The 11899-nt window shown below is 48.5% G+C and overlaps 2 protein-coding genes across 2 annotated transcripts; both read left to right on the forward strand.

Moving 5' to 3' along the window:
• Nucleotides 1-650: 650 nt before the first annotated feature.
• On the forward strand, nt 651-10022 carry FSST1_001345 (uncharacterized protein; the record flags this gene model as incomplete). The annotated part of the gene is made up of 1 exon (XM_083227234.1): nt 651-10022. One exon carries the CDS (start codon nt 651-653, stop codon nt 10020-10022), a length of 9372 nt encoding a protein of 3123 aa, XP_083091527.1.
• A 611-nt stretch (nt 10023-10633) lies between these two features.
• FSST1_001346 (chaperonin 10-like protein) lies at nt 10634-11752 on the forward strand (the record flags this gene model as incomplete). The annotated part of the gene is made up of 1 exon (XM_083227235.1): nt 10634-11752. One exon carries the CDS (start codon nt 10634-10636, stop codon nt 11750-11752), a length of 1119 nt encoding a protein of 372 aa, XP_083091528.1.
• Nucleotides 11753-11899: the final 147 nt, after the last annotated feature.

Below are 11899 nucleotides of genomic sequence, written 5' to 3' on the forward strand. Positions count from 1 at the left end.
GACACAATGCAAATCTCTTACCGTTTACTACACCGTATAGCAATGTCTCGGCATTCAACTATGCCCTTGACGAGATTGTCACAATCTCTTTTCAAGTCTTGGAATCTGCTGATGTTTTCAATCATGAATTGCGGGGCTTTTTAGGAAGGTAGCAATGAGCTAATGCATAAAAAACTTTTGTAGGATGAGAAGGATTTTGCGATTCCTGATATTCCTTATGCTGGCCATGCTGAATTGTGGGTAATCCAGGATTTACACAAAGACCAAGGAGCTGAGGGAGCTCGAACCTGGATCCAAGCACCAGTAATGACATGATCGGTGCATGGTGTAGGATTTACTGCAACAAGGTATCTAGGGATTGGGTGTGTGTGGAAGTAGAAAAATTATGTTCCACTAATACGCCATTGCAGAATCAAGGCCAAGATATGAAGAATCCATTAGCAATGGCGATCCTGTCTCATGTATCCAAAAATAAGAGATACGGCATATTCCATGCTTTGTAGATCTTTCTTTAAATCTCTCCCTCGAGAAGGTAGTGAGATGAATGCGTCCCTTGGCTCAGATAAGATATATTTACTGCATCTGTCGAATAAACATTGCCCGGTAGCATTAACGTTCCTATACTCTATTATCAAATCGTTACATTCAATATGGAATACCTTACTGCTGTTGATGGCAGGCCTACCCCAGCTTCGTTTTGCAGCGATGGAGATAGTCCCCTCAATAGCTCTTACGAGCAACTCTCCCATCTCTATGGTCTGGATTTGAGTCGCATCGAAGCTATGAAACCATGCACACCTTTCCAACTTGACATGGTCGACTGTACTACTTTTGATAAGAAGTCTGCTATCGGTCATACGGTGTACGATGTCCCAACCGACATCGAAATCTCTCGTTTCGCGCTTGCGTGGAAGGAGATCGTCAACCAAACCCCGGCACTGCGAGCCTTTGTCTTCACCTCGGACTCTGGAGAGTCGTCTCAAGTCATCCTGAAAGATAGCTTTGTCTTCTCATGGATGTGCTGGTCTTCTTCGACCTTCCCGAATGAAGTGGTTCGAGATGAAGCTGCCGCTGCTGCATCCGGGCCACGCTGCAACCGCTTCGTTCTACTCGAAGACATGCAGACGAAGAAACGTCAGCTGGTTTGGACCTTCAGTCATGCATTGGTGGACGTCGCCTTTCAAAAACGCGTCCTGAGCCGTGTTTTCGCGGCTTACAAGCATGAGAAGGATACACATCGGCCAGAGACACCCGAGTCATCTGATGCCACTGACACTGACTCTCAGTCAGTCTCTGTGGTGTCTATGAGCTACGAGGACAATGCCATATCGGCGACTCAATTTTGGCAAACTCACCTTAACAATCTCAATGCGTCTGTCTTCCCTCACTTGGCTGACCACTTGATGGTGCCCAACCCAACTACAACAGCAGAGCATCATATCACATTCCCTCTTTCACAGAAAGCACTATCCAATTCTGCCATCTGCCGTACTGCACTCTCAATCCTCCTCTCACGCTACACTCACTCCGACGAGGCCTTGTTTGGTGTGGTGACTGAGAAATGTCTACCATTTGACAGACACTATCTTGCAGGTGGTATGTACCAAACAGTTGCACCCCTTCGTGTACACTGCGAGTCAGGTCTTCGTGTATCAGATGTCATGGATGCAATCTCTTGCTACGATGATCGCCTTGGTCATCTCGCTCCGTTTGGTCTTCGCGACATCCGCAACACTGGAGATAATGGCTCTGCCGCCTGCGATTTTCAAACTGTTTTACTTGTAACCAATGGTAGCAGTGTAAACAATAGCACCAGCAGTTTCCTCCAACAGACAACGGAGCCAAGCCAGCTCATGCCTTGCAACAACCGTGCTCTCCTTCTGCACTGTCAGATGGAAAGTAACGGAGCTCTGTTGGTTGCCCACTATGACCGCAATGTTATCGATTCACTTCAAACAACGCGTCTACTACAGCAGCTTGGCCACTTGATCGAATGTTTGCAAAGTTCTTCAGACATGGATTCTGTGTCTAGAGTCAACTTGATGACTGAGCATGACCGAGCAGAGATCGAAAACTGGAACTCACAGCCGTTGGAGGTACAAGATACCCTGATCCACCATGAGATGTTGAAAGCTGTTTCTCATTCCCCCACCAAAATGGCCATCCAAGCATGGGATGGAGATTGGACCTATTCCGAGCTTGACAATGCTTCGTCAAGACTCGCTACCCATATCAAGTCACTTGATCTTGGGTCTCAGCAAACCATCATTCCAGTCTACTTTGAGAAGTCGAAATGGGTCATCGCCTCAATGTTGGCTGTTCTCAAGTCTGGCAATGCTTTCACTCTAATTGATCCCAATGATCCGCCAGCTCGAACTGCCCAGGTCGTCACACAGACTCGGGCGACAATAGCGCTTACCTCGAAGCTACACCGTGAGACTGTACAGAAGCTTGTCGGCCGTTGCATTGTGGTCGATGACGAGCTTCTACAATCAGTTTCTGCCAGCGACGATTGTTCAAGTCTGACCAAATCACAGGACTTGGCCTACGTGATCTTCACTTCTGGTAGTACGGGCGACCCGAAAGGCATCATGATTGAGCACCGAGCCTTCTCATCTTGTGCACTCAAGTTCGGTGCGTCGCTTGGCATCAACTCTAATACCCGTGCCCTGCAATTTGGAACCCATGCCTTTGGTGCATGCCTTCTCGAGATCATGACCACTCTCATCAACGGTGGCTGTGTTTGTATTCCCTCTGACGATGATCGTATGAACGATATTCCTTCCTTCATCAACCGACACAACGTCAATTGGATGATGGCGACACCTTCGTACATGGGAACTTTTGCACCTGAAGACGTTCCTGGCCTTGCGACATTGGTACTTGTTGGAGAGCAGATGTCATCTTCAGTCAACGCAATCTGGGCCCCCAAGCTCCACCTCTTGAACGGGTACGGACAGAGCGAAAGTTCTTCAATTTGTTTTGCCTCCAAGATGTCAACTGAGCCCAACAACATGGGCAGAGCAGTGGGAGCTCATTCGTGGGTAATTGATCCAAAAGATATCAACCGACTAGTTCCGATTGGAGCGGTGGGAGAGCTTGTTATTGAGAGTCCTGGTATTGCCCGTGACTATATCGTTCCTCCTCCTCCAGAGAAGTCGCCATTCTTCACAGACATTCCGACCTGGTATCCCGCAGCCACACTTCCTGATGGAGTCAAGTTCTACAGGACGGGAGATCTTGCAAGATATGCCTCCGACGGGTCCATCGTTTGTCTTGGGCGCATGGACTCGCAGGTCAAGATCCGGGGACAGCGTGTTGAGCTTGGTGCTATTGAGACTCATCTCCGACAGCAGATGCCAGACGACTTGACTATCGTGGTAGAAGCTACCAAGCGATCCCAGTCTGCCAATAGCACAGCCTTAATTGCATTCCTGATAGGGTCTTCTTACTTCGACAGTAGACCCTCGGATGCCCACATTCTGGACCATGTTGCTACCAAAGCTATCAATATGAAACTAGAGCAAGTGCTGCCTCGACACTCTATCCCCTCTTTCTACATCTGTATGCTGGAGCTTCCACGTACTGCCACCGGCAAGATTGATCGGAGGCGACTTCGAATCATGGGCAACGACATCTTGGACAAGCAGACCCAAGGGACTATTGTCCAAAAAGCACCCACTCCTATCCCTATTGTCGCAGATACAGCAGCCAAGCTCCACAGCATTTGGGTACAGAGTTTAGGCATCGATCCAGTCGCCGTCAATATTGGGGCGACTTTCTTTGAACTTGGAGGAAACTCCATCACTGCCATCAAGATGGTGAACATGGCGAGGTCTGTTGGTATGGACCTTAAAGTCTCTGACATCTACCAGCACCCGACGCTTGCGGGACTTTCCGCGGTCATCAAGGGTGACCCTCTGTCTTACACACTCATCCCCAAGTCACCTTATGATGGCCCCGTTGAGCAGTCTTATTCACAAGGCCGACTATGGTTCCTGGATCAATTGGACGTTGGTAGTCTGTGGTATCTGATTCCATATGCTGTGAGAATGCGCGGGCCTGTCAATGTCGATGCCCTGCGACGGGCTCTTGCAGCACTCGAACAGCGACACGAGACTCTTCGAACGACATTTGAAGACCAGGACGGTGTCGGTGTACAAATTGTTCACGAGAAGCTTTCCAAGGAGATGAAGGTCATTGATCTCTGTGGTTCAGACCTTGACCCGTTTGAGGTGTTGAACCAAGAACAGACTACTCCCTTCAACCTCTCATCTGAAGCTGGATGGAGAGCGACACTCTTGCGACTTGGTGAAGATGACCACATCCTCACTATTGTCATGCATCACATCATCTCAGATGGTTGGTCAATTGATGTCTTGCGACGCGATCTCAACCAGCTCTACTCAGCTGCGCTCAATGACTCAAAAGATCCGCTGTCAGCACTCACTCCACTACCTATCCAATACAGCGACTTTGCAAAGTGGCAGAAGGATCAGTTCATTGAGCAGGAGAAGCAGCTCAACTACTGGAAGAAGCAACTCAAAGACTCTTCCCCAGCCAAGATACCGACCGACTTTGCCCGCCCTGCACTTCTGTCTGGAGACGCAGGTTGCGTGCCTGTTACTATCGACGGCGAGCTCTACCAGTCCCTTCGAGCCTTCTGCAACGAACAAAACACAACCTCTTTCGTCGTTCTCCTAGCTGCGTTCCGTGCCGCACATTATCGTCTTACAGCTGTTGAAGACGCTGTCATTGGTACACCAATTGCGAATCGCAACAGACCCGAGTTGGAAGATATCATCGGCTGCTTTGTCAATACGCAGTGTATGCGCATCAACATCGATGATCACGACACCTTCGGGACTTTGGTGAACCAAGTCAAGGCTACGACGACATCATCATTTGAGAACGAGGATGTTCCATTTGAGCGCGTTGTGTCAGCACTACAGCCTGGGTCCAGAGACCTGTCAAGCACACCCCTCGCACAACTCATTTTTGCAGTGCACTCGCAGAAGGACCTTGGCAGATTCAAGCTTCAGGGTCTCGAGTCTGTGCCTGTGCCTAGCAAAGCGTACACTCGCTTCGACATGGAGTTCCATCTGTTCCAAGAAACCGACAGCCTCAAAGGCAGTGTCAACTTTGCCGATGAGCTGTTCAAGATTGAGACTGTTGAGAACGTTGTGAGAGTATTCTTCGAGATTCTGAGAAACGGACTTCAAAGTTCGCAGACACCAGTCTCAATACTTCCTTTGACAGACGGTATTGCGACTCTTGAAGAATTGGATGTTCTCAGCGTCAAACATGTCGACTATCCCCGAGAATCGAGCTTGGTTGATGTCTTCCAGACCCAAGTCTCTGCTTACCCCGATAGTCTGGCTGTGGTGGACTCCTCGTGTCGATTGACTTACACCGAGTTGGATGAACAATCCGATGCTCTCGCTGGATGGCTTCGTCGACGGTCAATGCCTGCAGAGACCCTTGTCGCAGTATTTGCCCCACGGTCTTGTGAAACAATTGTCGCGTTCTTTGGTGTGTTGAAGGCGAACTTGGCATATCTTCCTCTCGATGTACGATCGCCCTCGGCGAGAGTTCAGGATATCCTTTCTGGACTTTCTGGGCCTACCATTGTTTTGCTTGGCCATGATACAGCAAGTCCCGATATCGAGGTTACCAACGTCGAGTTTGTTCGTATACAAGATGCGCTGAAAGACAGCAATGCAGATGGCTTTGGAGTCATTGAGCACGACAGCACAAAGCCCTCAGCCACGAGTCTCGCATACGTGTTGTATACCTCAGGATCGACTGGCCGACCAAAAGGCGTCATGATTGAGCATCGTGTCATTATTCGAACAGTCACAAGTGGCTGTATACCCAACTATCCTTCAGAAACGAGGATGGCTCACATGGCGACCATTGCGTTTGACGGCGCATCGTATGAGATCTACAGCACCCTTTTGTTTGGAAGGACGCTTGTTTGTGTTGACTACATGACAACTCTCGATGCCAGAGCACTCAAGGATGTGTTTTTCCGGGAGCATGTCAATGCGGCAGTCATGTCCCCAGCTCTTCTCAAGATGTATCTCTCCGAGTCGCGGGAGGCTCTCGAGAACCTTGATGTTCTTCTTCTTGGTGGTGACAGATTCGACGGCCCAGATGCTCTCGATGCGCAGGGTCTTATCAAGGGACAGTGTTACAATGGATACGGTCCAACTGAGAACGGAGTCATGAGTACCATCTATCCCATCGATTCGACGGAGTCTTTTATCAATGGGGTCCCGATTGGACGAGCTCTCAACAACTCAGGAGCGTATGTCATGGATCCTCAGCAACAGCTTATCGGCATCGGTGTGATGGGAGAACTTGTTGTCACTGGCGATGGTCTTGCGCGGGGCTACACTGACAAATCTCTTGACGAGAACCGTTTTGTGCACATTACTGTCAATGGCCAGACAGTGAAGGCGTATCGCACTGGCGATCGAGTGCGGTACAGGATTGGAGATGGCCTCATCGAGTTCTTCGGTCGTATGGACACCCAGTTCAAGATTCGTGGCAATCGTATCGAGTCAGCTGAAGTTGAAGCGGCCCTTCTGCGCGACTCCTCCGTCCGAGATGCTGCTGTTGTCCTTCAGCAGAATGAAGATCAAGCGCCCGAGATCTTTGGGTTTGTTGTCGCTGATCATGATCATTCTGAGAATGACAAGGGACAATCTGCCAATCAAGTCGAAGGATGGCAAGACCATTTCGAGAGTGGCATGTATTCTGACATTGGCGAAATCGACCCGTCGACTATTGGAAGCGACTTCAAGGGTTGGACATCTATGTATGATGGTAGTCAAATCGACTTTGATGAGATGCACGAGTGGCTTGGTGACACTACCAGGACACTTCATGACAATCGCTCTCCAGGCAATGTTCTTGAGATTGGAACGGGCAGCGGCATGATCCTCTTTAACCTTGACAGCAGGCTTGAGAGTTACGTTGGTCTTGAACCATCCAGATCAGCAGCAGCATTCGTCAACAAAGCTACCGAGTCTATACCATCGCTTGCTGGAAAAGCCAAGGTTCACGTTGGAACAGCTACAGATATCGGTCAAGTCGATGACTTACATCCTGATCTTGTGATTCTCAACTCCGTCGTTCAGTATTTCCCGTCTTCAGAGTACCTTGCAGAAGTCGCAGATACCTTGGTTCATCTGCCTGACGTGAAGCGAATTTTCTTCGGCGACGTCCGGTCGCAAGCTACCAATGAGCACTTCCTTGCTGCCAGAGCTGTCCGCACACTCGGGGAGAATGCAACGAAGGATGACATTCGACAGAAAATGGCAGAATTGGGGGACGTGGAGGAGGAATTGCTCGTTGAACCTGCTTTCTTCACTTCGTTGAAAGATAGGTTTCCGGGTCTCGTGGAACATGTCGAGATTCTACCCAAGAACATGAAGGCTGTGAATGAGCTCAGTGCGTATCGATATACCGCCGTTGTGCACGTTCGGGGTTCACTTGGAGATAGGCCTGTGCTATCGGTTGAGAAAGATGACTGGATCGACTTTCAAACGAAGCAATTGAACCAGAAGTCACTGGGTGACCTTCTCAAGTCTTCAGACGCTGCTATCATGGCAGTGTGCAACATTCCTTTCGAAATCACGACCTTTGAAAGACAGGTGGTCGCTTCCCTCGACAGCGACATCAATGAGTGGCAGCTATCAGCTATTCGGTCCAGCGCTGATGGCTGTCCATCACTCTCTGTTCCCGACATCTTTCGAATTGCTGGGGAAGCCGGGTTCCGTGTCGAGGTCAGTGCTGCACGACAGTGGTCTCAGAATGGTGCTTTGGACGCCGTTTTCCACCATTGTTACTCCCAAGGGCGTACTCTGGTCAACTTTCCTACAGACCATCACCTTCGAGGGTCAGATCTCCTCACCAACCGACCCCTTCAGCGACTTCAAAACCGTCGTATTGTCATTGAAGTCCTCGAGAGGCTTCGGTCCTTACTTCCATCGTACATGATCCCATCGAACATCGTCGTTCTGGACAAGATGCCTCTCAATGCCAATGGTAAAGTTGACCGGAAGGAACTCTCTCGTAGGGCAAAGGTTGTACCGAAGCAGCAGACAGCAGCGCCGTTACCGACGTTTCCCATCAGTGAGGTCGAAGTCATTCTTTGCGAAGAAGCCACTGAGGTGTTTGGCATGAAGGTTGACATTACCGATCACTTCTTCAATCTCGGTGGACACTCCCTCTTGGCCACGAAGCTCATTTCTCGTATCGATCAACGTCTTAAGGTCCGTGTCACTGTGAAGGATGTCTTTGACCATCCTGTATTTGCGGATCTAGCATCCGTCGTCCGTCAAGGGCTGGGTTTACAACAACCCGTTTATGATAGCCAGGGACAAGACAGATCTGCCCACGTGGCACCTCGTACCGAGACTGAATCTATACTCTGCGATGAGTTTGCAAAGGTTCTTGGGTTCCAAGTCGGAATCACAGACAATTTCTTTGATCTTGGTGGTCATTCACTCATGGCTACTAAACTCGCTGTGCGCATCGGACATCGACTTGACACGACTGTTTCTGTGAAGGATGTTTTCGATCATCCTGTACTCTTCCAACTTGCAATTGCATTGGATAATTTGGTTCAATCCAAGACCAATGAGAGAGTTGGCGGTAGAGAAATGGCTGAATACTCACCTTTTCAACTCCTCTCTACAGAAGTCCCAGGGGAGTTCATGGCGAGCGAGATCAAGCCACAACTTGAGTTACAGGAAACCATTCAAGATGTCTATCCGTCTACTCAGATGCAGAAGGCTTTCCTCTTTGATCCCACAACTGGGCGCCCGAGACCTTTCGTGCCGTTCTACATCGACTTCCCCAGCACTTCCGAGCCTGATGCTGCAGGTCTAATCAAGGCTTGCGAGTCTCTGGTAAATCACCTTGACATCTTCAGAACAGTCTTTGTAGAGGCATCTGGAGAACTATACCAAGTGGTCTTATCACATCTTGATCTACAAATCCAAGTGATTGAGACAAAAGACAACATCAACACGGCGACAAACGAGTTTCTCGATGAGTTTGCGAAAGAGCCAGTTCGTCTGGGACAGCCGTTGATTCGCTTTACCATCATGAAACAGACCAAGTCGCTGCGTGTGATAATGAGAATATCGCATGCCCTGTATGATGGTCTGAGTCTAGAGCATGTCGTGCGCAAACTTCACATGCTCTACAACGGGAGATCGCTTTTGCCACCACACCAATTCTCGCGGTACATGCAGTATACTGCTGACGGTCGCGATAGTGGACACCAGTTTTGGCGTGATGTGATTCAAAACACGCCCATGACAATATTGAGTGATGACACGATTGTTGATGGAAATGATGCAACTTGCAAGGCGTTGCACCTATCAAAGATTGTCAATATTCCCTCACAAGTACTCCGAGGCGGCAACAACATCATCACTCAAGCTACGGTGTTTAACGCAGCCTGCGCGTTAGTCTTATCTCGGGAATCTGGCTCGAAGGACGTTGTCTTTGGACGCATCGTCTCGGGTCGTCAAGGCTTGCCTGTTGAGCATCAGGATATTGTCGGACCTTGCACCAACGCAGTTCCTGTTCGTGCTCATATAGAGTCATCAGATCACAACCAACTGCTGCACGACATCCAAGACCAATACCTTCTTAGCTTACAACACGAAACAATTGGCTTTTCAGATCTCAAGCGCAACTGCACGGATTGGCCGGAAGAAGTCACCAACTTCTCATGCTGCATCACATACCACAACTTTGAGTATCATCCTGAGAGTCAGTTCGAACAGCAGAGAGTTGAGATGGGTGTATTGACAAAATTTGTCAACATTGAGATGGACGAGCCATTGTATGATTTGGCAATTGCGGGTGAAGTTGAACCAGATGGAACAGGACTGAAGGTTACTGTAATCGCGAAGACGCAATTATTTGGTAGGAAGAGAGTGGAACATTTGTTGGAGGAAGTGTTCAAAACGTTTGAGGGTCTCAATTCTTTTGTGTAAAGCACGGATTAGTCTTAGTTGTCGCGACGGAACAATCGATGGAGTTCTGTAATTATTAATGACGTCTTTGACTTTTTATTTTTTCCCATTCGGGGCAAATAGTAAGCAGAACACTGGCAAATGTCAGATTTTGCACATCAGAACTAATATCTTGACTATTATCTCACGTTGTCAGCTTTCACATGCTTGCTGTGTTCGATCGAGCCAAAAATTGAGATCTACAGGGTAACAAAGGAAGTCGGAATAATTGACAAGGATACATCGATCGAACACTATAATTGGCTGGCGTCTCCGAAAAGACCATTCGTCCAATGAACAGAAGTATAGATAAGATATGCGAGGAATGGGACAAGGGTTAGAACTATCCGAGCCAGCTTGAACTAGTCCCTAAACAGTAAGTAGCTCGCGCTTCTTCGGATTCGCTTTTGGTGTAAGAATTATCAGACTTTGTTGTGCGAAGAAAAATGATGATGACAGCTTGTATCTTGAATATATAAGATATAAAGACATGGCTGTCAATATGATCAAATTAGAAACAATACGTGGACAATATTCTATTTCAACATCACACAACAAACTTAAACGGGACATACTCCTTCAACACCAACACAATGGATCTGTCCAACAAAGCTGCCTACCTTGTCAGTCCCAATGAACCCACCATCGAAGTCAGATCTGCACCTGTTCCAACACCAGGTCCAGGAGAGTTGCTCATCAAAACACATGCTGTCGCCATCAACCCAGTCGACGGAGTGAAGCAGTCCATGGGCAACATGATGTTCGAATGGCTCAAGTATCCTCTCATCCTTGGCTACGATGTCGCTGGCGAGGTCATCAAGACGGGACCTGGTGTTAGTCGATTTAAAGAAGGCGATAGAGTTGTGGGTGTTACAGCAGGCATGGACAAGCGAGGAAGAAGCCCCGACGAAGGCGCATTTCAAGAAATATGTATCATGCGGGACCATTTGGCTGCTCGAATTCCAGAGCGTGTTACGTCCACCGATGCCAGCGTTTTGCCTCTGACTTTCGTCACGGCTGCATGTGCCTTGTTCCAAAAGGATCAACTGGCACTACAACTACCTCAAACCAAGACAAAGCGCAGTGCGACAGGTCAGACAATCTTGATCTGGGGAGCGAGTACAAGTGTTGGAAGAAATGCTGTACAGCTTGCTGTCGCGGCCGGTTATGATGTTGTCGCGACAGCATCACCTAAGAACTGGGATATCGTACGCAGTCTCGGCGCTTGTGCAGTTTTTGACTATCACAGCTCATCGGCCACAAACGACGTGATATCTGCTTTCAAGGACAAGAAATGCGCAGGTGCTGTAGCCATTGGTCAAGGGTCACTGGCAAAATGTGTCGACATTGTCAAAAGCGTCCCCGGGGCCACCAAGAATGTTGCGCAAGTTACCCTTTCAATGCCTGAGTCACAGCCAACAACCAAGCTGTCCATGATTCCGTTTGTCGCAAAGTATTTCTGGATGGCGGGAACTGATCGACTGAAGGTTGCGAGCAGTGGAGTTCAAAGCAAATTTGTTTTTGGTACAGACATAATTGAATGGGATGCTGAGGGAAAGATGGCCTCATTTTTGAGTGAAGCATTAGAGCTTGGAGAGTATGAGTTGAGCTCTGAAGCTCAAGTACTCGAGGGAGGTTTGGATAAGATTGCCCAAGGGCTGGATATGGTTCGTGGAGGAACCGGCGGTGAGAAAATAGTAGTAAAGTTTTGAGTTGGTTTATCATATTAAATTACTGGTAATTCTATTACTCGCCTACCATATGAACTTGTCGTTACCAATAAGAGTGGCTTTTCGATCAGTTTATGCTTAATACATGTGTTCATGCAGATGGGGAATAGTTATGTATGCTTACTCGCC

This window comes from Fusarium sambucinum, chromosome IV (genome assembly GCF_050947815.1).
Source record: "Fusarium sambucinum isolate potato_lamoka chromosome IV, whole genome shotgun sequence".
In the NCBI taxonomy this organism is placed as follows: domain Eukaryota; kingdom Fungi; phylum Ascomycota; class Sordariomycetes; order Hypocreales; family Nectriaceae; genus Fusarium; species Fusarium sambucinum.